At 45.6% G+C, this 22,291-nt stretch overlaps 1 protein-coding gene across 1 annotated transcript in view; it reads right to left on the bottom strand.

The window, feature by feature from the left end:
• Positions 1-19,467, bottom strand: part of LOC140208469 (uncharacterized) — a 97,101-nt gene extending 77,634 nt beyond the window's left edge. Inside the window, exons 1-3 of the mRNA XM_072277149.1 lie at positions 19,345-19,467; positions 16,725-16,891; positions 8,103-10,008 (exon numbers count right to left, since the gene is read on the bottom strand). Of these exons, the coding sequence (XP_072133250.1) occupies positions 8,103-9,640 (1,538 nt within the window). The 5' untranslated portion in view covers positions 9,641-10,008; positions 16,725-16,891; positions 19,345-19,467. The remainder of the gene's footprint in view (positions 1-8,102; positions 10,009-16,724; positions 16,892-19,344) is intronic.
• Between the last annotated feature and the right edge of the window lie 2,824 nt (positions 19,468-22,291).

Below are 22,291 nucleotides of genomic sequence, written 5' to 3'. Positions count from 1 at the left end.
AGGCAGCGAGTGGGAATAAAAGGAGACTTTTTCTGCTTGGCTAGCAGTGACTAGTGGTCTTCAGGGGTCAGTAATCGGTCCGCTACTTTTCACATTATTTGTCGATGATTTGGATAATGGAATTGATGGCTTTGTGGGAAGGGTTGCGGATGATATAAAGATAGGTGGAGGTGTTTGTAGTGCTGAGGAAGCAATGCGATTGCAGCAGGACACAGACAAATTTGAAGAATGGGCAACAAAGTGGCAGATGGGATACAATATTGGAAAACGTACGATAATGCATTTTGGCAAAACAACATTAGTGAACTGTTATCTGATTGGCCAGACGGTTCAAACAACCGAAGGAAATATAAGTAACACACATCAAAGTTGCTGGTGAACGCAGCAGGCCAGGCAGCATCTCTAGGAAGAGGTACAGTCAACGTTTTGGGCCGAGACCCTTCGTCAGGACTAACTGAAGGAAAAGCTAGTAAGAGATCTGAAAGTGGGAAGGGGAGGGGGAGATCCAAAATGATAGAAGACAGGAGGGGGTGGGATGGAGCCGAGAGCTGGACAGTTGATTGGCAAAAGGAATATGTGAGGATCATGGGACAGGAGGCTCAGGGAGAAAGAAAAGGGGGAGGGGGAAAAACCCAGAGGATGGGCAAGGGGTATATTGAGAGGGACCGTGGAAGAAAAAGGAGAGAGAGAAAAAGAATGTGTGTATATAAATAGAAACATAGAACATAGGTGCAGGAGTAGGCCATTCGGCCCTTCGAGCCTGCACCGCCATTTATTATGATCATGGCTGATCATCCAACTCAGAACCCCGCCCCAGCCTTCCCTCCATACCCCCTGACCCCCGTAGCCACAAGGGCCATATCTAACTCCCTCTTAAATATAGCCAATGAACTGGCCTCAACTGTTTTCTGTGGCAGAGAATTCCACAGATTCACCACTCTCTGTGTGAAGAAGTTTTTCCTAATCTCGGTCCTAAAAGGCTTCCCCTCTATCCTCAAACTGTGGCCCCTCGTTCTGGACTTCCCCAACATCGGGAACAATCTTCCTGCATCTAGCCTGTCCAATCCCTTTAGGATCTTATACGTTTCAATCAGATCCCCCCTCAATCTTCTAAATTCCAACGAGTACAAGCCCAGTTCATCCAGTCTTTCTTCATATGACAGTCCTGCCATCCCAGGAATCAATCTGGTGAACCTTCTTTGTACTCCCTCTATGGCAAGGATGTCTTTCCTCAGATTAGGGGACCAAAACTGCACACAATACTCCAGGTGTGGTCTCACCAAGGCCTTGTACACCTGCAGTAGTACCTCCCTGCTCCTGTACTCAAATCCTCTCGCTATAAATGCCAGCATACCATTCGCCTTTTTCACCGCCTGCTGTACCTGCATGCCCACTTTCAATGACTGGTGTATAATGACACCCAGGTCTCGTTGCACCTCCCCTTTTCCTAATCAGCCACCATTCAGATAATAATCTGTTTTCCTATTTTTGCCACCAAAGTGGATAACTTCACATTTATCCACATTAAATTGCATCTGCCATGAATTTGCCCACTCACCCAACCTATCCAAGTCACCCTGCATCCTCTTAGCATCCTCCTCACAGCTAACACTGCCACCCAGCTTCGTGTCATCCGCAAACTTGGAGATGCTGCATTTAATTTCCTCATCCAAGTCATTAATATATATTGTAAACAACTGGGGTCCCAGCACTGAGCCTTGCGGTACCCCACTAGTCACCGCCTGCCATTCTGAAAAGGTCCCGTTTATTCCCACTCCTTGCTTCCCGTCTGCTAACCAACTCTCCACCCACACCAATACCTTACCCCAAAACCGTGTGCTTTAAGTTTGCACACTAATCTCCTGTGTGGGACCTTGTCAAAATCCTTCTGAAAATCCAAATATACCACATCCACTGGTTCTCCCCTATCCACTCTACTAGTTACATCCTCAAAAAATTCTATGAGATTCGTCAGACATGATAAATATCAGATGGGGTATGAGGGGGAGGTGGGGCATTAGTGGAAGTTAGAGAAGTCAATGTTCATGCCATCAGGTTGGAGGCTACCCAGATGGAATATAAGGTGTTGTTCCTCCAACCTGAGTGTGGCTTCATCTTTACAGTAGAGGAGGCCGTGGATGGACATATCAGAATGGGAATGGGATGTGGAATTAAAATGTCTGGCCACTAGGAGATCCTGCTTTCTTTGGCGGACAGAGCGTAGGTGTTCAGCGAAACAATCTCCCAGTCTGCGTCGGGTCTCGCCAATATATAGAAGGCCGCATTGGGAGCACTGGACGCATTGTATCACCCCAGCCAAGTCACAGGTGAAGTGTCGCCTCACCTGGAAGGATTGTTTGGGGTCCTGAATGGTGGTGAGGGAGGAAGTGTAAAGGCATGTGTAGCACTTGTTCTGCTTACACGGTTAAGTGCCAGGAGGGAGATCAGTGGGGAGGGATGGGAGGGATGAATGGACAAGGGAGTCGCGTAGGGAGCGATCCCTGCGGAAAGCAGAGAGAGGGGGGAGGGAAAGATGTGCTTAGTGGTGGGATCCCGTTGGAGGTGGCGGAAGTTACGGAAAATATGTTGGACCCGGAGGCTGGTGGGGTGGTAGTTGAGGACCAGGGGAACCCTATTCCTAGTGGGGTGGCGGGAGGATGGAGTGAGAGCAGATGTGCGCGAAATGGGGAGATGCGTTTGAGAGCAGAGTTGATGGTGGAGAAAGGGAAGCCCCTTTCTTTAAAAAAGGAGGACAGCTCCCTCGTCCTGGAATGAAAAGCCTCATCCTGAGAGCAGGTGCGGTGGAGGTGGAGGAATTGCGAGAAGGGGATGGCATTTTTGCAAGAGACAGGGTGAGAAGAGGAGTAGTCCAGGTAGCTGTGAGAGTCAGTAGGCTTATAGTAAACATCCGAGTCCTCAGAAATATGAAGTATGAGTCCTCGGGCAAGACTCCTAGAAGGTTAATTTACATGTTGAGTCTGTGGTAAAGGAGGCAAATGCAACGCTGGCATTTATTTAAAGTAAAGTAGCATATATAAGCAAGGAGATAATGCTGGTACTTTCTAAACTCTACTTAACAGTATTGGGGACCCATATCTCAGAAAAGATGTGTTGTCATTGGAGAGTCCAGAGGATATTCAAGAAGATGATTCCGGGAATGAAGGGGTTAAGATATGAGGAGCGTTTGCCAGCCTTGGTCCTGTACTCCTGCACTGACCTATGTTTAATAAACGCGGGCGGGGGGGGTGTTAAATCTCACTGAAACCCACCGAATGTGGAAAGGTCTCGATGGGGTGGATGAGGAGAGGACTTTTTGTATGGTGGGGGTAGCCATAACAGAGGGCACAGCCTCAAAACTGAGGAGCGACCTTTTAGAGTAGTTAAGGAGGATTTTATTTTGTCAGAGAGCAGTGAATCTGTGGAATTCTCTGACACAGACGGCGGTGGGGGCCAACTCTGTGGGTAAATTTCAGGCAGAAGCTAATAGTTTGCTGAACAGTTAGGGCATTACAGGATGTGCCGAGGAGGCAGGTGTATGGGGTTGAGTGAGAGCCGGGATCAGCCATGATAGAACGGCGGAGCAGACTCGATGGGGCTGAATGGCCTAATTCTGCTCCTATGTCTTATGGTCTTATACTGCTAGAGTCTTACACAGTGAAGATTGACACAAAATACTATTACATTCAGCTGCTATTTCTTTACTCTATTACTAACTCGCCAGCATCATCTTCCAGCGGTACAATATCAACTCTTGCCTCTCTTTTACTCTTTATATATCTGAATAACTTTTGATACTTGATATTATTGGCTCACTTACCTTAATTTTTCATCTTCTTTCTCCTGCGTGTCTTTTTTTAAGTTGTCTCCTATTGGTTATGTAAAAGCTTTCCAATCCTCTAACTATCCACTGTTTTCTTGCTATATAATATGACACCACTTTTGCTTTTATTGTTACGTAACCGGCAGCGATGAGTATCAATCGAGACAGGTTATATAAAAACAACCAAACATTTATTACACACCTCTAAACGATAAGGAAAAATCGAACTAAAACTTTAACCGGAAGTTAACAGATATGCAGCCGTGCACCAACTCGCCACTCGGCTCTGGTTCTCAAAGCGTTAAATGCAAAAACAGTTCTTAAAGCGACACAGTCAGATATAGTTCTTAAAGTGATAACTTCGAAAGTCCATCAGATTTACACATTCAATTGGGAGAGACTCTAGGATACAATTTCCTTAACGATTCTCGAAAGATCATTGCTAATGCATCCACATCTCTTCAGCCACCCCTTTCAGATCTCTGGGGTGAACACCATCTGGTCCAGGTGACCTATTTATCTTCAGACCATCTCTGTTTCCCAAGAACCTTCTCCCGAGTAATGTAACTTTACACATTCTGACCACTGACATCTGGGAATTCCATATTCCTGCCAGTGTCTTCGGCAGAGAAGAGTGATGTACAATACTTATTCAGTTCATCTGCCATCACCCTGCACCCCCACCCCATTACTACCTCTCCAGCATCATTTTCCAGTGGTTTGATATCCACTTCTGCCGCTCCTTTACACTATATGTACCTGAAGAAAAAATTGGTATCCTCTTTAATATTACTGGCTAGCTCACCTATGTATTCCATCTTTTCCTTCTTAATTATTTTAGTTACATTCTATTGGTTTTAAAAGCTTCCCAAACTTCTAACTTCCAAGTAATTTTTGCTCTATGCCCTCTCTTTGGTTTTTATGTTGTCTCTGGTTTCTCTTATCAGCCACGGTTTTGTTCCCTTACCTCTAGAATACTACTTCCTCTTTCTGATGTATATATCCTGTGCCTTCAGAATTTCTTCCAGAAATTCCAGCCATTGTTGCTGCATTTCATCCCTGCCCATATTCTTTAAAAATCAATTTTGACCAATTTTTCTCTCATGCCTCTCTAATTCTCTTTATCCCACATCTGACTTTAGCTTCTCCTTCTCTAATGTCAGGGTGAATTTGATCATATTAAGATCACTTTTCCCTAAGGGTCCTTTAAGTTCCCTAATTAGTTCTGGTTCATTACAACACCCCATCCAGAATAGCTGATCCCCAAGTGGGCTCAACCATGAGCTGCTCTGAAAAAGCATCTTGCAGGCATTCTAGGAATTCCTCATCTTGAGACCAACACCATCCTAATTTTCCTAATCACCCGCACGATAATCCCCCGTGTAATATTGCCCTTTTGGCACGCATTTTCTATCTCCCATTCTAATTTGTGGACCACATACTCACTAATGTTTGGTGGTCTCTATACAACTCTCATCAGGGATTTTTGTTTTCATTTGCTGTTCCTTAATTCTACCCACAGATTCTACACCTTCCAACCCCATGCCACCTCTTTCTAATGATTTTATTTAATATTTTACCAACAGAGCCACACAACCCCACTACCAGCTTGTTCTTTCAAGAAACTTATAAATATCTGGGGAAACAAGAGGACCTGCAGATGCTAGAAATCTACAGAACTACATACAAAGTGCTGGAGGAGCTCAGCATGTCAGGCAGCATCTATGGATGGGAATCAACATTTCGGGCCAAGACCCTTCACAGCGACTCTTGATACCCACGTATCTGGAATATCAGATATCAGATCAGACAAGCAAAGGAAATAGAAAGTAGTGCGAAATACGGAAAACCTTTGACAAAATCTAGTTCAAGGATTTAATGAACCTGCCAAACAGAGCTCAATAGTTAACAAATACAAAAAAAGGCAAAAATCACTTTCATCAATGCCTACAGTGACTTTTTGTTTATAAAAATACCTTGGTCCCATTTCAATCAGTAAAATTTACAAAGATGAATAAGAACTTCAGAAAACTTTAGAAAAGACTATTTACACTCAAACCCACTTAGATTGAGGCTACCTTGGACAGAAGGAGGAAGAGAAATAACACACATGAAAAAAAAATCAGACGGCATTTATATTTTCTTCAAAACTGAACTGGATTCAGCACTCCATGTGTGTATATGCAATCATGATAAGAAATACAGACCAGAAACTTAAATGAGAGACCAACTCAGAAAAATGAATCATCACTATGGAAGAAAACATTAACCAGTGGAGTGAGCATGACCCTCCATGGGAGACATTCCAATGATCTGAGCAGATGAGATGGCGACAAGAAAGCATCGAGCACCTGACTGAGAGTTGGAAACCTCATCCCAGAAACAGGGGGGTTCCTTGCAGAAATACAGGACAAGGTGGGTAACAAAAAGAAAAAAAAATCAAAAATACATGAAATACAAACAAACAAGGCAGTAAATGCAGAAAATGCCAAGAGAAACCAGTCACAATCAACACATTCCAGGATCCTGCAGCAGTTTAACTCAATCTGATTACTTGCCCAGGTACAATCAAGTGGCAAATATCATTCACCAAAATCGTGCTTTAAAATGCAAACTCATGAATGCCCTCCATCACTCCATAAAGGCACCATAAATTCAAGCCTGATCCAGTTTTAGAGTCAAAATCTGAGAAATTATATGATAATCAATACTGCACATTATTTCAGAGAGGACAATCCATAATAACCATCCGGGTATAATATTACAGGATAAACAAGCAGGAACAACTCCCTCAATAGATAAAACCATTCCCAACACACACATGTGCCTCGACCAGTGGAGCACCTCACCACAGGTATTGTTTGTGTCATCAGTCAGACAACCAGATTATTTTCTCTGTCAATCAGCTTCCAAATATTGCTACTCTATCATTTGTTGCCACGGCCCGCTGCTGATTCCCTTCTCCTCATCATATGTTCTTACCCCGGCCATCGTCCAGAGCCCCAGACTCTGTCCTGTGCAGACCCGCCTCTGGTTTCTGACCCTGCTCCGTTCAACATCCAACTAATGGTTTCCCATTCTGTTTTCAGTCTTCAGAGGACAGGGTGTTTTCTAACAACCCTTTAGAAGCAGGGAAAATGACCCATAATGTGGAAATGAGACATCAATAAGGAGGTTAACTACCAATGTCATTCTTCCTCAGCCCAGAGATTAGAGGGACAAAGAACATCTCAGACAGAACTGCAGTCAGCTCCACTTCTTCAGGCTGCAGAAATTCAAACCTCTTCACCCAAAGTGTGGCGACTGTTTGGAACCCATCACCACAAGGAGAGCAAGAAGGGAACAACAGGGGAGGATTTAAAAGGACTGTCATGGAACAGAATCACTGGCAGGGTCCAGCCGGCCTGAGTTGTCTCCCTACTGTACACTAGGTGCGTTATAAATTCACTAAGTACCGGAGACAGAATTCAATATAGAACTGATTTAATTGTCTTAGATCCAGAATATTAAACTCCAGCCCTATTAAGGGTGAATGTGCAGCAGAAGAAACTCCTCCCATGCCCAGTGACCAGGGTGCAGAACTGGGTGTGGTGAGCAGCAGCAATAATTGCAGAGTTCAGCACCAACAGTCACTCTCGAAATTGCATTCAGCAACGGTGATGGACAAATATCCAGCATGCAGCTTATTGAAACTTTTTCCCCAGTATGAATCCCGTAGTGTGTCACAAGTGTAACATGCTGTAAGGTTTCACTGCTAATGTAATGGCCTCTCTGCAATGTATCACTGCTGAGGTAATGGTTTCTCTGTAGCAGTAATCTTTAGGTTATGACTAGAGATAAAAGGGTTTTGGAGTGCAGGGCTATCCAGTGACAGAAATGTTCTCTCTTGTGAGTCTGGAAGAGAGATTTTCATGGTCTTTTGCTGGGGAGAGATGAGAAGACGCAAATGGAGAGAGTGGGCTCTTTTTCTTTTTTTTTTGTTTACTTCAGGAACCATGTAGTCAAATTAAGAATTATAAAGCTCAATTGTTTAATTGCATATTGTGTACCGCTTGTTATTTCGGGGTACTGATTTGTAAAAGGGGACACATCGTGCAGCATCCACCCAAATGAGATTTCTTAAGCTTGGCCAGGCTGGGGGGGCTATCACCCCCTATATTAACCTGCTAGCTGAAGTGAGAGTTATATAAGGTTAGATGACTGAGCGAATCGCTTCCTACATTCACAGCAGGTGAACAACCTCTCCACAGTGTGAACTCAATGGCAGGTGATCAACCTCTACCCAGTGTGAACTTGCTGGTGTCTCTGTAGTTGAGATGACCAAGTGAATCCCTTCCCACAGTCTGAGCAGGTGAACGGCCTCTCCCCCGTGTGAACTCTCTGATGTACCTTCAGGTGAGATGACTGAGTGAATCCCTTCCCACAGTATGAGCAGATGAACGGCCTCTCCCCAGTGTGAACTGACCGGTGAGCTTGTAGGTGGGATGACTGAGTGAATCCTTTCCCACAGTCTGAGCAGGTGAACGGCCTCTCCCCAATGTGAATTCGCTGATGTACCTTCAGTTTAGATGACTCAGTGAATCCCTTCCCACAGTCTGAGCAGGTGAACGGTCTCTCCCCAGTGTGAACTGACCTGTGTACCAGTAGGTAGGATGACCGAGTGAATCCCTTCCCGCAGTCTGAGCAGGTGAACGGTCTCTCCCCAGTGTGAACTAACCGGTGTGATTGTAGGCTAGTTAACCGTCTGAATTCCTTCCCGCAGTCTGAGCACATAAACGGCCTCTCTCCAGTGTGAATGCGCTGATGTACCTTCAGAAAAGATGACCGAGTGAATCCCTTCCCACAGACTGAGCAGGTGAACGGCCTCTCCCCAGTGTGAACCGACCGGTGTGCCTGTAGGCTAGTTAACTGTGTGAATCCCTGCCCACAGACTGAGCAGGTGAATGGCCTCTCCCCAGTGTGAACTCGCTGATGTACCTTCAGTTGAGATAACAGAGTGAATCTCTTCCCACAGTCGAAGCAGGTGAACGGCTTCTCTCCAGTGTGAACTCGCTGATGTACCTTCAGTTGAGATGACTGAGTGAATCCCTTCCCACAGTCTGAGCAGGTGAATGGCCTCTCCCCAGTGTGAACTCGCTGATGTACCTTCAGTTGAGATAACCGGGAGAACCCTTTCCCACAGTCTGAGCAGGTGAATGGCCTCTCGCCAGTGTGAACTGACTTGTGTACCAGTAGGGTGGATGACTGAGTGAATCCCTTCCCGCAGTCTGAGCAGGTGAACTGCTTCTCCCCAGTGTGAGCTCTCTGATGAACCTTCAGATTAGATGAGCAAGTGAATCCTTTCCCACAGTCTGAACAGGTGAATGGCCTCTCTCCAGTGTGAACTGACTTGTGTACCAGTAAGTTGGATGACTGAGTGAATCCCTTCCCACAGTCTGAGCAGGTGAATGGCCTCTCCCCAGTGTGAACTGACTGGTGAGCTTGTAGGGTTGATGATCGAGTGAATTCCTTCCCACAGTCTGAGCATTTGAACGGCCTCTCCCCAGTGTGAACTCTCTGATGTACCTTCAGATTAGACGAGCAAGTAAATCCTTTCCCACAGTCTAAGCAGGTGAATGGCTTCTCTCCAGCATGAACTCTCTGATGAACCTTCAGGTGAGACGACGATGTGAATCCCTTCCCACAGTCTTTGCAGGTGAACGGCCTCTCTCCAGTGTGAACTCTCTGATGAACCTTCAGTTTAGATGAGCAAGTGAATCCCTTCCCACAGTCTGAGCAGGTGAATGACCTCTGCCAAGTGTGAACTCGCTGGTGAGCCATTAGTTCAGATGACTGAGTGAATCCTTCCCCACAAATTCAGCAGATGACCAGCCTCTGCCCAGTGTGAACTGACTGTTGTGTCCACAGGTGGGAAGACCGACTGAATCCCTTCTCACCCACAGAACAGGTGAATGGCCTTGTCCCAGTGTGAACTTGCTGATGTACCTTCAGTTGAGATAACCAAGTGAATCCATTCCCACTGTCTGAGCAGATGCACAGCCTCTCCACTGTGTAAAATGACGGGCATGCCAGTCGGCAAGATGATCGAGTGAATCCCTTGCTCCACTTCTTAAATATCTGGACAGAGACAGCAAAACCGACGTGTTGTGTTCAGTTTTCCCGTAAACAAATTCCTTGTCATTTTTAACCTGTGAAAAGATTAACAAAATCCATCAATGGTTGTAGGACAACATTTCAGATGAGATCACTTGAGTTGCCAAGGTGTGATCTGGCATCACACTGTTACAGTGAGGTTCAACCCAAGTTGGTGAGAGAAATCATCTACTAACTGGGCACAGTGCTGGTATCTGGAGTGACCATCAATTCCTTGATGCTCTTCCTGTCTCTATAAGAATGCGGCATTTCTGCCATCTCCAATCTGTGACCTGGCTCAGTTTGACTCTCTCCATTGGTATTATTCCCTGTTGCCACTGAGCTGCATGGGTGCCTGGCCCCACAGTATCTGAAACACTCACACAAATAGCTGGCAGTGTATTACACACACCCACCACTCTCTGTGTAAAAAACTTACCCCTGACATCCCCTTGGTATCTATTTCCAAGCACCTTAAAACTATGCCCCTCGTGTTCGTCATTTCAGCCCCGGGAATAAACTTTTGGCTATGCACATGATCAATGCCCCTAGAAACCATAAAAAAAACATAGAACACTACAGCACAGAAACAGGCCTTTCGGCCCTTCTTGGCTGTGCTGAACCATTTTCTGCCTAGTCCCACTGACCTGCACATGGACCATATCCGTCCATACACCCCCCCCATCCATGTATCTGTCCCATTTATTCTTAAATGTTAATAAAGAACCCGCATTTACCACCTCGTCTGGCAGCTCATTCCATACTCCCACCACCCTCTGTGTGAAGAAGCCCCCCCAATGTTCCCTATAAACTTTTCCCCCTCACCCTTAACCCCTGTCCTCTTTTTTTTCTCCCCTTGCCTCTGTGGAGAAAGCCTGCTTGCATTCAAGTCCAAACTTATTCAACCTCTCTCTGTAACTGAGTTTCTCAAATCCCGGCAACATCCTTGTAAACCTTCTCTGCACTCTTTCAACCTTATTAATATCCTTCCTGTAATTTGGTGACCAAAAATGAACACAATACTCCAGATTTGGCCTCACCAATGCCTTATACAACCTCACCATAACATTCCAGCTCTTGTACTCAATAGTTTGATAAATAAATGCCAATGTACCAAAAGCTCTCTTTACGGTCCTGTGACGCCATTTTTAGGGAATTTTGTATCTGTATTCCCAGATCCCTCTGTTCTACTGCACTCCTCAGTGCCTTACCATTAACCCTGTATGTACCCCTCATCATTTTATAGACCTAAAAAAGGCACTAAGCATGAACAAGGAAATCATACATTGCTTTGAGGATTTGTAAGGAGTATACAAAATTATGAGGGTATAGATAGAGCGAATGCAAGCAGGCTTTTTCCACTGAGGCAAGGGGAGAAAAAAACAGAGGACATGGGTTGAGGGTGAAAGGGGAAAGTTTAAAGGGAACATTAGTGCGGGCTTCTTCACACAGAGAGTGGTGGGATTGTGGAATGAGCTGCCAGATGAAGTGGTAAATGCGGGTTCTTTTTTAACATTTAAGAATAAGTTGTACAGATACATGGATAGCAGGTGTATGGAGGGATATGGTCTGTATGCAGGTCAGTGGGACTAGGCAGAAAAATGGTTCGGCACAGCAAAGGAGGGCCAAAAGGCCTATTTCTGTACTGTAATGTTCTATGGTATGATGGTTACAAGCTGCAGCTGGATGTACATCTTGTAGGTGAGGGCATCAAGGACACTGGAGGTCTCCCCACCCTCCCACCAATGTCCCCTCTAATTTGTAATTACCAGTGTGCACATAAATCTTGTACTGTGTATTTTTTTTAACCAGTGACAACATCTGCACAGTGAATCTTATATAGAGAGGTATTCATTTTAACAGCTAGCAAATCACTGTCAGTAAGAACTTTGATCCCCCCTGGCTTCGATCGAGTTCATCTGCACTCTCACACAGACTATGTAGCAGTCCTGTAATGGGAAATGAAGGATTTTCTCACCAAAGCTTTTGCACATTGTCCATATGTGTTTTGCTTGCTAAATTACACTTTAAAAAGTCAGATTTCCAGATATCACTCCACTTCTTCCCACTTGTAAATTCTCCAGCAACTTTTGCATGGCCACAATACACACAAGTAACACCAGTTTCTGTATTGAACATAAAAATTTCCCCTGAACCCTCATGAGGAATTGAGGATATATATAAAAAATTATTTTGAACCTGTGTAATCTCTGGTTAAAAGAATAATTGGGACTGAATAGGAATTTTTGAACTGAAGTAAACTCTGTCATCAGCAGTTAGCAAAGACAGGTTCATTGCCAGTTCTCTGTGGCTTGCGGGGAGACACACTGAGAGCTGATAACATTATACATTGTACCCTCATTAGTTGATACATTATACCTTGTACCCTCGTTTGAGTAAAGAGAGGAGGACTCACCAATAAGGACAGGAATCAACATCTGTCTGTAATTAAATCAGAGCCTTGCAAAGGGATTAACTGATAAGGACTGGACAGTACATCTGTCTGTAATTAAAACCTTGATTTAGCGAACACTCTTATTTAAGTAATTAAGTTTTGCACCAACAGACTTGGTGGGTGTACCAGTTCAAATAACATCTTGCAATAGTAATGTATGGGACTTACTGTGTATAAATATACGGCTGTAACCTGACTAAGTCAGTCCACTTGTCAGATGGTGACAGTGCTTACGTGCCTTCCCTTTGACGACTGGGTCTCAAACTCCTGCAGGAGAATGCGCTATAAACTGCGGTGATGATAAGAAGCTGGTCTCCCAAGTTTTATTCAGATACAACTTGAACATTTGGCGTCACGAACAGGATCCGAATATAGGGAGTGCCAAGCAGACTGTGGTGGGATATTACCTCATGAGAATAAGCAGTAAATTTGATATGGAAAAAGAACAGTGGGAAGAAGTGGAAATTGTTGAAAAGGTGATTCCTGTGTATGCACCCTGGAAGCCTCAGGAAATGATAATGATCATGATTCAGCCCCAGATAGAAAAGAAAAACCAGCACAGTTTGCTCAGTATGTCCGCAGTACTACACACATGTTTAATGTGACCCGGGAAGATTCATTCGGTCTCTGCTACGTGATTCTCCCAGCTAATGAGGGGCAGAAATGGAAAGCAGAATTGAGATACCAAACCTATCAGGAGTTACAGGTGGGAAACCACAATGAGAATGAACAGACAGACCAGATTATTCAAGCCTTGGAAAGGGCTCTCCAGCAACCTGTAAACATCACTAAAGTACTTGAATGCAAACCTAAGCCTGGGGAATCAGGACCAGACTATTGGGAGCAATGTGTGGCCTGCTACGGCAAGTTCACAGGAGACCAAGCTTTTAATGATGGGAATCCATCCCCCCACCCGCCAGTTTAATGCCTACTGCTCCAATGCTTACCAACGAAGTTAGCCAACATGATTGAAACAAATAATATGGATTGGCCTGACAATGTAATATTGCTAGTTGCTGGAATTCCAATTCCATTTATGATTGATATGGGGGCAATCACAACCACTCTCAATCAGGAAATCAGGAATGAAAAGGGATTCCAGCTATCAGACACTACAATCACTCTGGCTGGGTTCGAAGGCAAGGAACGTACATATTCACATACTCAACCACTGCAGGTGGAACTGCAGGGGGACTCAGTGCGAGGTTTCATTTACAGCCACCACCAGTCTGGGGTGTAATCTAGCAGGGAGAGACTTGCTCTGTCCATTGGAAGTCAAGATTCTATGCACAGACAAGGGTGCCACCCTGGGGCTAGTGAACAACTGGCAGCTTCCTCAGTTACCGACCCCCCCAGTGTTGGGCACTTAATCTGGACTCCACTGCATTTGAACCCCCACTGCCAGTGGTCGACCCTCATGTGACTCTGTGCCTGGGGTGCTCAACTGAGGAAAGCCAATATTATGCACCCCTCGAGGGACAGTAGTTCCTAGTCACGGTGATTGGAGAGGTTAAAGGAAGAGAGGGCAGCGCATCACAGGCTGAAGTTCCAGATTACCTTAGGCGACAGACAGGACTGGTGGTTCCCCATACCACCGTTAGGGTTTGCCCTGGGTTCAAGCAAAGAGCCTCGGGTTCATTGCCTACACCCTGATGAAACAAGCCTCCAACGCGAAGGGAAATTGGCAAGATTTGCCCGCGGGCCATCTGCGATACTGGAAGGATTCTGAGGTGAAGACGGGACATTTAGTACGACATTCTTTTAATATTGACTGAACCCAAGACGCTGTACCCCATCTCTAAGCAATTTCAGGCCATGACGTTGGCCGCACCAACTGCCCCCCTGTCCAGATCACCGTGAAAGAAGGACAGACTCTCCCATCCATTTTGCAATACCCCCTCAAGCCCGAGGCAACATTTTATGAGGAAGGAAGCTCTTTTGTGGATCCAGCAGGAAAACAATATTCTGGCTATGCAATAGTGATGGACAATGAAATAGTTGAGCAGGCCTCTTTTGAAGCGGCTGTCTCCGCCCAGAAGGCTGAGCTGTTTGCTCTGACTCGTGCCTGTATCCTAGCAACAGACAAGATTGTGAACATTTACACAGATCCCCATTGTGCATTTGGAGTTCTGCATGACTGCTGGGCTCTCTGGGAACATCGGGGATTCCTAACTTCTTTTGGCCACCCCATTAGTAATGCCACCTTTGTAAACAACTTACTCACCGCTCTATGGCTAGCTCGAGTTTTGGCTATTAATAAATGTGCGGCCCACACCCACATGTCCAACCGGGTCACTAAAGGCAATACTTTAGCAGCTAAGACAGCAAAAAGTGTGGCACAATCCTCAGTAGTTGTAGTCCCCTCGGGTTCCCGTCAAGCAACCTTCTGTGACTGAAGCAGAACGGGTTTGCCAGACATGCGGGAGGTATATACTTTTCAGGGGGGCACCTCCGAGGAGGAGCTCAAACTGTGGTCCCAGATGGGGTGCCAGAAAGTCCCCGACCTAGGTTTTCAGATCACCCCAGCGGGACAGGTTTGTGTTCCTACACAGTTTTTACCAATATTGGTTGATTATATACATGATTGTAGACACCTGGGAAAGGAGGGAATCATTGGTAACCTGTACCCTGCACACCGGGTATGACTCCCTTAACAGGTGAACCTTCTTTGTGTCTAAAAGTTGATTTTATTGAATTGCCTAGAGTACATTGCTTTAGATAGTTCTTAGTTATTATAGATGCATTTAGTAGCTGGACTGAAGCTATTCCAACTACCAATAATACTGCTTTGACTGTTGTGAAGGTATTATTATGGGAAATAATTCACAGGTACGGCCTGCCAAAGATGCTAAGCTCTGACAATGGCCCACACTTTGTGGTGAAAGTAAATGATGGGGTATGTAATGAACTAGCTATGAAGCAACAATTCCACTGTGCACACAACCCACGGGCCACTGGCATAGTGGAGAGAGCCACTCTGAAGAGTAAATTGGCCAAACTAACAGCGGAGACTGGACTCACTTGGTTGAAGGTCCCACCGTTAGCCCTATTCCACATGAGGGTTACCCCACAGGGGAAAACAGGGTTGTCACCAGCTGAAATCATTTATGGATGGCCCATGAGGACACACTGGGGACCAAGACCTGGTGTACCATTGCTCACAGAAAGTCTACCAGCAAAATTCGATATGCATACCCGAGGGAAAGGGATAGGGAAATATATATGCAAACTAACCAAAATTCTCCAAACATTACATTCACAGGTACGACAGGCTTACAAGGAAGAGAACTGCCCCCCAGAGAGGAGTGACTATGCCACCATAGAACCTGGGACTTTTGTCCTGATCAAGAACTGGGATCGAGGGAATCTCGGATCTCAGTGGAGAGGACCATATCAGGTGTTACTGATCACTCCCACGGCTGTGAAGCTGAAGGGGCAATCTTGGTGGATACATCAAACAGACTACAAATTTATTACTGAAGGAAATGAGTAGAAGGACTCTCTCGGACTAAAAGAAAATGTATTGGCTGATAGCGGTGTTCTGTGGTTCTATGGTGTTTAGGTCTTTGAGAGGGCTCACTGATAAGTCAATGCTGTACTCAGTAGTTTTCTGTGTAAAAAATTACTGCTTTGTTGATCATGTAATGATCAAAAGGAGGGAATGATAAAGTATGTAAAAGGGTTAACACGTTGTTAAACGATAGCAGCCTGTTTTTCTGAAAGAAACTGCTGATGATCAACAGATGTGCTGAGCCACGCTGAGCCATATTTCTTCTTGAGGGTGGCTAGCTGGGGTTTCAGGATGCTTATCTCCCTGTGCACTCATGCACAGAGATAGGACAGCTTCAGTCTGTTCTATGTGTGTAAGCCATTATGACTATTTTGTAACTTGTCTTTAGGGGCTGTCATGTAGTAAATAACTTTGGCTCCAGCCTGTCTTGTGTGGGGGGTATCTGGACGGATATATCTGTGGTGTAAGGGGAATTGTTAGTCAGTTAGTGGATTGGGCAGGAACAGTCATGGACTGTTCCTGTTTGAGCGACTAACTGAGTAACCCTGGGTGCTTGGAATAAAGAGTTGGTACTTCTACGGTCTCTGAGTGACTTTATCCGGATTCAACTTCCACAGACTGGGAGTGGTTTTAAAGGGCTGGGCTGCTGGAAGCACATCACCAGACCTGGAGTGATTGCAACTGGGTCTGACAGAGGTATAACAGGTTCTTCTGGGTACATTTAGTCTCACTCCAACTATTTCCTACCTTCATTTGTACAGGTATGTAATGTCTAAAGGACCAGTGTTTGAGTAAATAAGACTCACCAAACTTTCTCCTGACTGAATCACTGGAATCTCCACGTCAGATGGGTTCTCTCCGTTGATGCTCTCAACCCTCAGGCTGGTTCACTTGTTGCTGTTCCCTTGTCTTCAGTTGTGCTTTGCTTCCAGTTGGGGTTTTTCTTCCAATAACTCTCTCACTGCAGGTCTAACTTTAACGTGAAAGATAATGAAGCACATTAACAATAAGAAGGAGAAACAAACATTTCTGCTTAATGTTACTAAGAACAAAACTCACTGAAAATTAAACATTGAAGGCAAACATAATGATCTCAGTGACCTTTAGTTGTCTCACACGTCACAAAACGATATGGGATAAGAAGGATCCATCATTCAGTCATGGTAAGACATAAGACACAGGAACAGAATTAGGTGATTCGATCCATCTGGTCTGCCCCACCACTGAACCATGGCTGATTTTTATTCCAACACCATATTCCTGCCTTCCTCCTGTAACCCTGAAGCTATTTAGCGATCATGAATATGTTAATCTCTGTCATAAATATACCCAAATGGCAGCCTCAACCAACATCTGCGGCAACAAATTCCACAGATCAGACATCTTTTGGCCAAAAAATTTTTTTCATGTCAGTTTTAAAGGGAACCATCTTTATTCTGAGACTGTGCTGTCAGATCACAGACTCTCCGTCTAATGGAAACATCCTCTCCATGTCCACTGTATCCAGGCTTTTCAGCATTTGGGAGGTTTACTTGACCATACATCCCTCCACCACCCCCATCGTCCCTCTGAACTCCATAGAGCACAGGACCAGAACCATCAAATGCTCCTCATACATAATGCCGATCATTCCTGAGATTATTCTTGTAAACCTTGTTTGGAACAACTGTACATACACATTTCCAGGAATAATAGACAAATTGGTACCAGGATAATTTACGGGGAAATGTTGTGCTTTCTTTACTGTTCTACTGTTACATATCTTGTGGGTATCTTGTGACTGTCTTATGACCACGATGTAATGGAGTATCTTGTGAGCATGATGTAATGGAGTATCTTGTGAGCATGATGTAATTGCGTTGTGATGGTGGGGTCAAGTAATTTTCCTGCCAGTGTGAGGTCATGTGATGACCTGTTCCAACAGGTATACATGGGGAAACCCCTGTTGTTACGGAGTTAGTTTGTCAGTTAGTTTTGCTGCGTAATCATCTCATGACGTAGTTCTGTTTCAAAGCAAAGTTTTACTTTCAATTTTAAGGTAAAACCGTTGTGCTGGCAGTTTCGCCAATCGCTGCCAGGTTTTGTTTGTTTACCTTTGCAGTCTAGTGTCGGAGAGTGAAGACCTTTACCAAACTACAGGAACCCAAAGGATTGAGTAAAGTTGCTGTCGTTTGGCAGTTTCATAAAGGATCAACCTTATTGAATCTTCATTCAGAATTAGTGATCTGCATCTGAGGTAACCCCTGCAAGCTCAGGAAAAGTTTGTGCGGTGTTCCCCATCCAGAAAAAGGTCAGTTCCTTTAAGCCGTTTTACTTCCTTTGTCGTGAATCCTTTGGACAGAATCAGCAGAAACGTCACGTCTTCGAAGAAATCTGTTTCCAAAGAAGTCTCTCCTTATTGACTTTGTAAATCTCCTTGGACTTTCAAATTTACCACTTTAAGACTGTGTTCGAATTTACCACTTACAGTTAACATAAGTTAGTCGTTAGTTTACTTTTCACTATTGTTGAGCAGAGTTAAATAAATGTTTAAGTTTGTTTATAAAACCTGACTCAATTCTGTATTCACAGTTGCCAACCACATAACACTACGATCACAAAACGAGCCATTTCCATTTCCAAGTTAAACCAGGTTTATTTCAGGAAATATAAACCAGTCCAGGGTGAATGTAATAAAAGGAAACTGGAATTACCAGAAACACTCAGCAGGTAAGGAACAGCTGTGGGGACAGGAACAAACTTTACAATTTAGGTTGATAACGTTTCATCAGAATGACTTCAAACATTTTCAGTTTTTAGTGCAGATCTCCAGCAACTTGAGATTCTGCTTGATTTCCACCGAGTGACCCGTGACTGTGAGGAACTGCAGAGACCTTTGGATACAGATCAGCACATCACAGAAACCATTCTTCCCCTTAGACTTCCCAGTCCCTCCGTAAAACAGGCAGTGAAATGAAAGATCTCCACAACCTGGGACGTTCTCCGTTCTCACCCACACCAGTCAGGGAGAAGACAACAGCCATAAAGCTCAAGGACAAATGCAAGGAGCCTCAGGAAGCGAGGTGAGTTGGGGGAAGTTAACAGGACTCAGTGGCCAACATTACATTTCCCCAACAAAACGTGGAGGAAGCATCACTACCCATCGGGAACTATTAGCATACATCACGTGATCTTGCGTCACAAAACGGAGGGCGGGGCAGATCCGCGGTGAATAGCCTCACGTGACCTGCTGACGGGACTCCCATTTCAATTCTGCGGAAAGAGACAGCCTGGGCTCCTGGTTTGGGTCGTTCAATGCAGATTAAGTGAAGTCGACACGTTTCTGACGAGCCCAGATAACTGGGTACTAAATGAGTAATTGGCCCGCAGTTCGGGGCTGACGGTCAACATCAGATCTCCCCGCTCGGGATCGGTCTCAGTACTCACCGATGAGAACAGTGATATCTTCGGCCCGCAGTGATCCCGACCCCCGGCTCCCCGACCTGGGAGGCGATCGTCCCTTCCCGATCCCGCAGACGGCTCGCTTCAGCACTGAGCGGAAAGGCAAACACCGTCCGTCTGGCGACAGTGAGCATGCGCGGAGAGGTTATTGCGTCTCCGGAGGGGCGGGGCCTCGGGAACAGACGCGCTGCTGCTGCCCGTCTGCGGTTAAATGGGCGGGGCGAACGGGATCACGTGACCGCTGGGTCCCCACAACCCAGGGAGAGACTCCAGCGACCCGCCCGCCACTCTGTGTTATGTACCGGCAGCGATAGACCACAAACTCAGTCTGTATTAGTATAAACTACTATCTGTATTAGTATAGAGAAAATTAAACAAACTACTCTTCTAAACAGAAGTTAACAGTGTTATGCGTTTTGTGGCTGCAAAAATGTCAAGTTTAGGAACAGTTCTGAAAGTTTCAAAATGGCAAGTTTCAGTTTTCCACGGAATGGGGAAATTTGTAAATCCACATTAAAATGCAACGAGGAAGTAATCAGAAAGAACTTCACAGGTTCCGCGCTGGGAAAACGAAATACAAATCACAGAAGATTGTCAGCCGTCGAACCGTATTCCAAAGAGTGTGTGTGTGTGTGTCTGTCTGTCTCCCCCCTCCCTCTCTCTGTCTCTCTCTCTCTCTCTCTCCTTCTCTGAGACTGAGAGCTCCAGCAGTCAGTGGCTGACGTCATACTCCCGCCTCCTGCAGCCTCTCTTAAAGTCACACCCAGAGCAAAAGAAACCTGCGATCTCGTAACACTTGTCCCTCACATCTCCTCTCACCTTAAATATATTAGACATTTCAACCCCCAGGAAAAGTATATCGCCTGTCCGCTCTATCTATTCCTCTTTTAATCTTATAAATGTCCATCCAGTCTCACCCCAGCCTGCGCCGCTCTGGAGAAAACAACACGTTTGTCCAGCCTCTCGTTACAGCTCTCTTAACCACCCGATCAATCTGTGCGGTCTCTTTCAGGGAGCTGTGAACTTGGATCCAATATCCCTCTGCTCATCGACACTGTTCAGGGACTTTCATTCAACAGTGTACTGTCCCTCTACATTCAACAGTGTACTGTCTCTTTACATTCGACCTACCGAGCTGCCAAGATGATCATCACTAATCAAATCTCACTGAGTTTTCTCAGGTCCTATTAAATTTATTCCCAAGTGCACAAGTACGAGAAGGTACAGGGACAGAGAAACACCCAATCCCCCACCGGGGAAGAGATACAAAATCCTTAAAGTGCGTACCACCAGGCTCATGGACAGCTTCCTGTCTGCGGTTGTCAGCCAAATGAATGGTCTCCAGTCCAATAAAATGGACTCGTGACCCTGCCCCATATGTCTATCTGCACTGCACTTTTTCTGCAGCCATAATGCTTTGTTACAGTTATTGTTTTGTCGTATATCAGCTCAATGTACCGTAGTAATATATCGATCTGTGTGGATGGTAGGTCGAGCAAGATTTTCACTGTAGCTCAGTATGTGATAAGAATAAACAAATTCTCCATTTTAATTGTGCGGAAATATTAGACAGTCTGAGGTTCTGCTTTGGAACCACAGAGGAAAACTTAACTGAACTGAGGAACACAAATAAATAGAAAAGGCTTCAGTCTCGCATTACGATCTGCGGTAACTGGGATCAGGTGACCGGTGGTGGGTCTCCCAGACCAATTATCAGAATCAGGTTTAATAGCACCGGCAGATGTCATGTAATTTGTTGTCTCTGCGGCAGCAACAGAACCTAATTCATAGCAATAGATTTTAACCCCCTCTGTGGTGGGGATTTACAGACATTCACCACCCTCAGAATGGAAACATTTCCCGGACAGTCCACCCCCTTTTTCAGAGACTGGGATCCCTGGTTCAACCGATAATAATGTTGTGCATTTCAATGTGTTCACCTCTCAGTCCTCGATTCTCTAAATGAAAGGGTAATCGCATTTGATCCTTCTTCATATGACCCCACCACTCCAGGGATCAGTCTGGTGAATCTTCATTGCACTCTCCATAACAAATACTCTCTAACCTCTTTGTTAATCCTCTATGGAATTAATTTCCATCTTCTGCAGCCCCGTGTTGCCCCAACCACTCACCTCCCACCCCCGTCACTATTTCCACCTTCCCACCTCCCCCTCACCTGGATCCACCTCTCACTCCCCAGCTCTTGCCCCATCCCCACCCCTCACCTCTTTTCTCGGACTATTTCCCGTCCACTCTCAGTCCAGAGGGAGGGTCTCGGCCCGAAATGTTGACGGTCCATTTCCCTCCACAGATGCTGCCCGACCCACTGAGTTCCTCCGGCAGTTTGTTCTTTGGTCTGTGTGACCCGTGTTAGTGTGGGGAGCGGGATTTTACACCATATTCCCGGTACAGTCTCAACAAAACACAAATAATTGTCACTTTGCCCGGACCATCGGCCCCGCTTGCAGGGCAACAGTCTGCCGGTGTTTGCCCCCCAATGTGGTGAATCGCCACCACCGTGGGCTCAGACATTTCCACAGATGAGCCCCTCCTGTCCCCACCGGGACAAACATCCTGTCCGCCCCCTCTCTCACCGTCTTCATCCTCTCCCTCCCCGGGGAACCGGCATCAAACCGACGGGCCGAGCGGTCTCCTCCTACCTCTCAGCGACACATCAGACTCCGGCCGCAGGAGACGCTTCACAAACGCCCCAACTTCCCTCGGAGGGAAATGGAAAAAATCAGAAAGCGGACATTTACTTTGACGGTTGTCCCGCCGTGACGGAAAGTTCGGGAGACGGAGTCAGCGGGGGTTACGCCCTCTCGGCTGGTCCGCCTCCGCTATTGGTTGGAAGCAGTGATTGACCTCGCTTCGCACCAATGAGAATAGAGCAACACATGAATGCTCTGCTGACACCGCTGGGGGAGGGGCT

This window comes from Mobula birostris, chromosome 13 (assembly GCF_030028105.1).
Source record: "Mobula birostris isolate sMobBir1 chromosome 13, sMobBir1.hap1, whole genome shotgun sequence".
In the NCBI taxonomy this organism is placed as follows: domain Eukaryota; kingdom Metazoa; phylum Chordata; class Chondrichthyes; order Myliobatiformes; family Myliobatidae; genus Mobula; species Mobula birostris.
The sequence above is the reverse complement of the archived record's forward strand: the minus strand, read 5'-3'. Positions and strand labels throughout refer to the sequence as shown.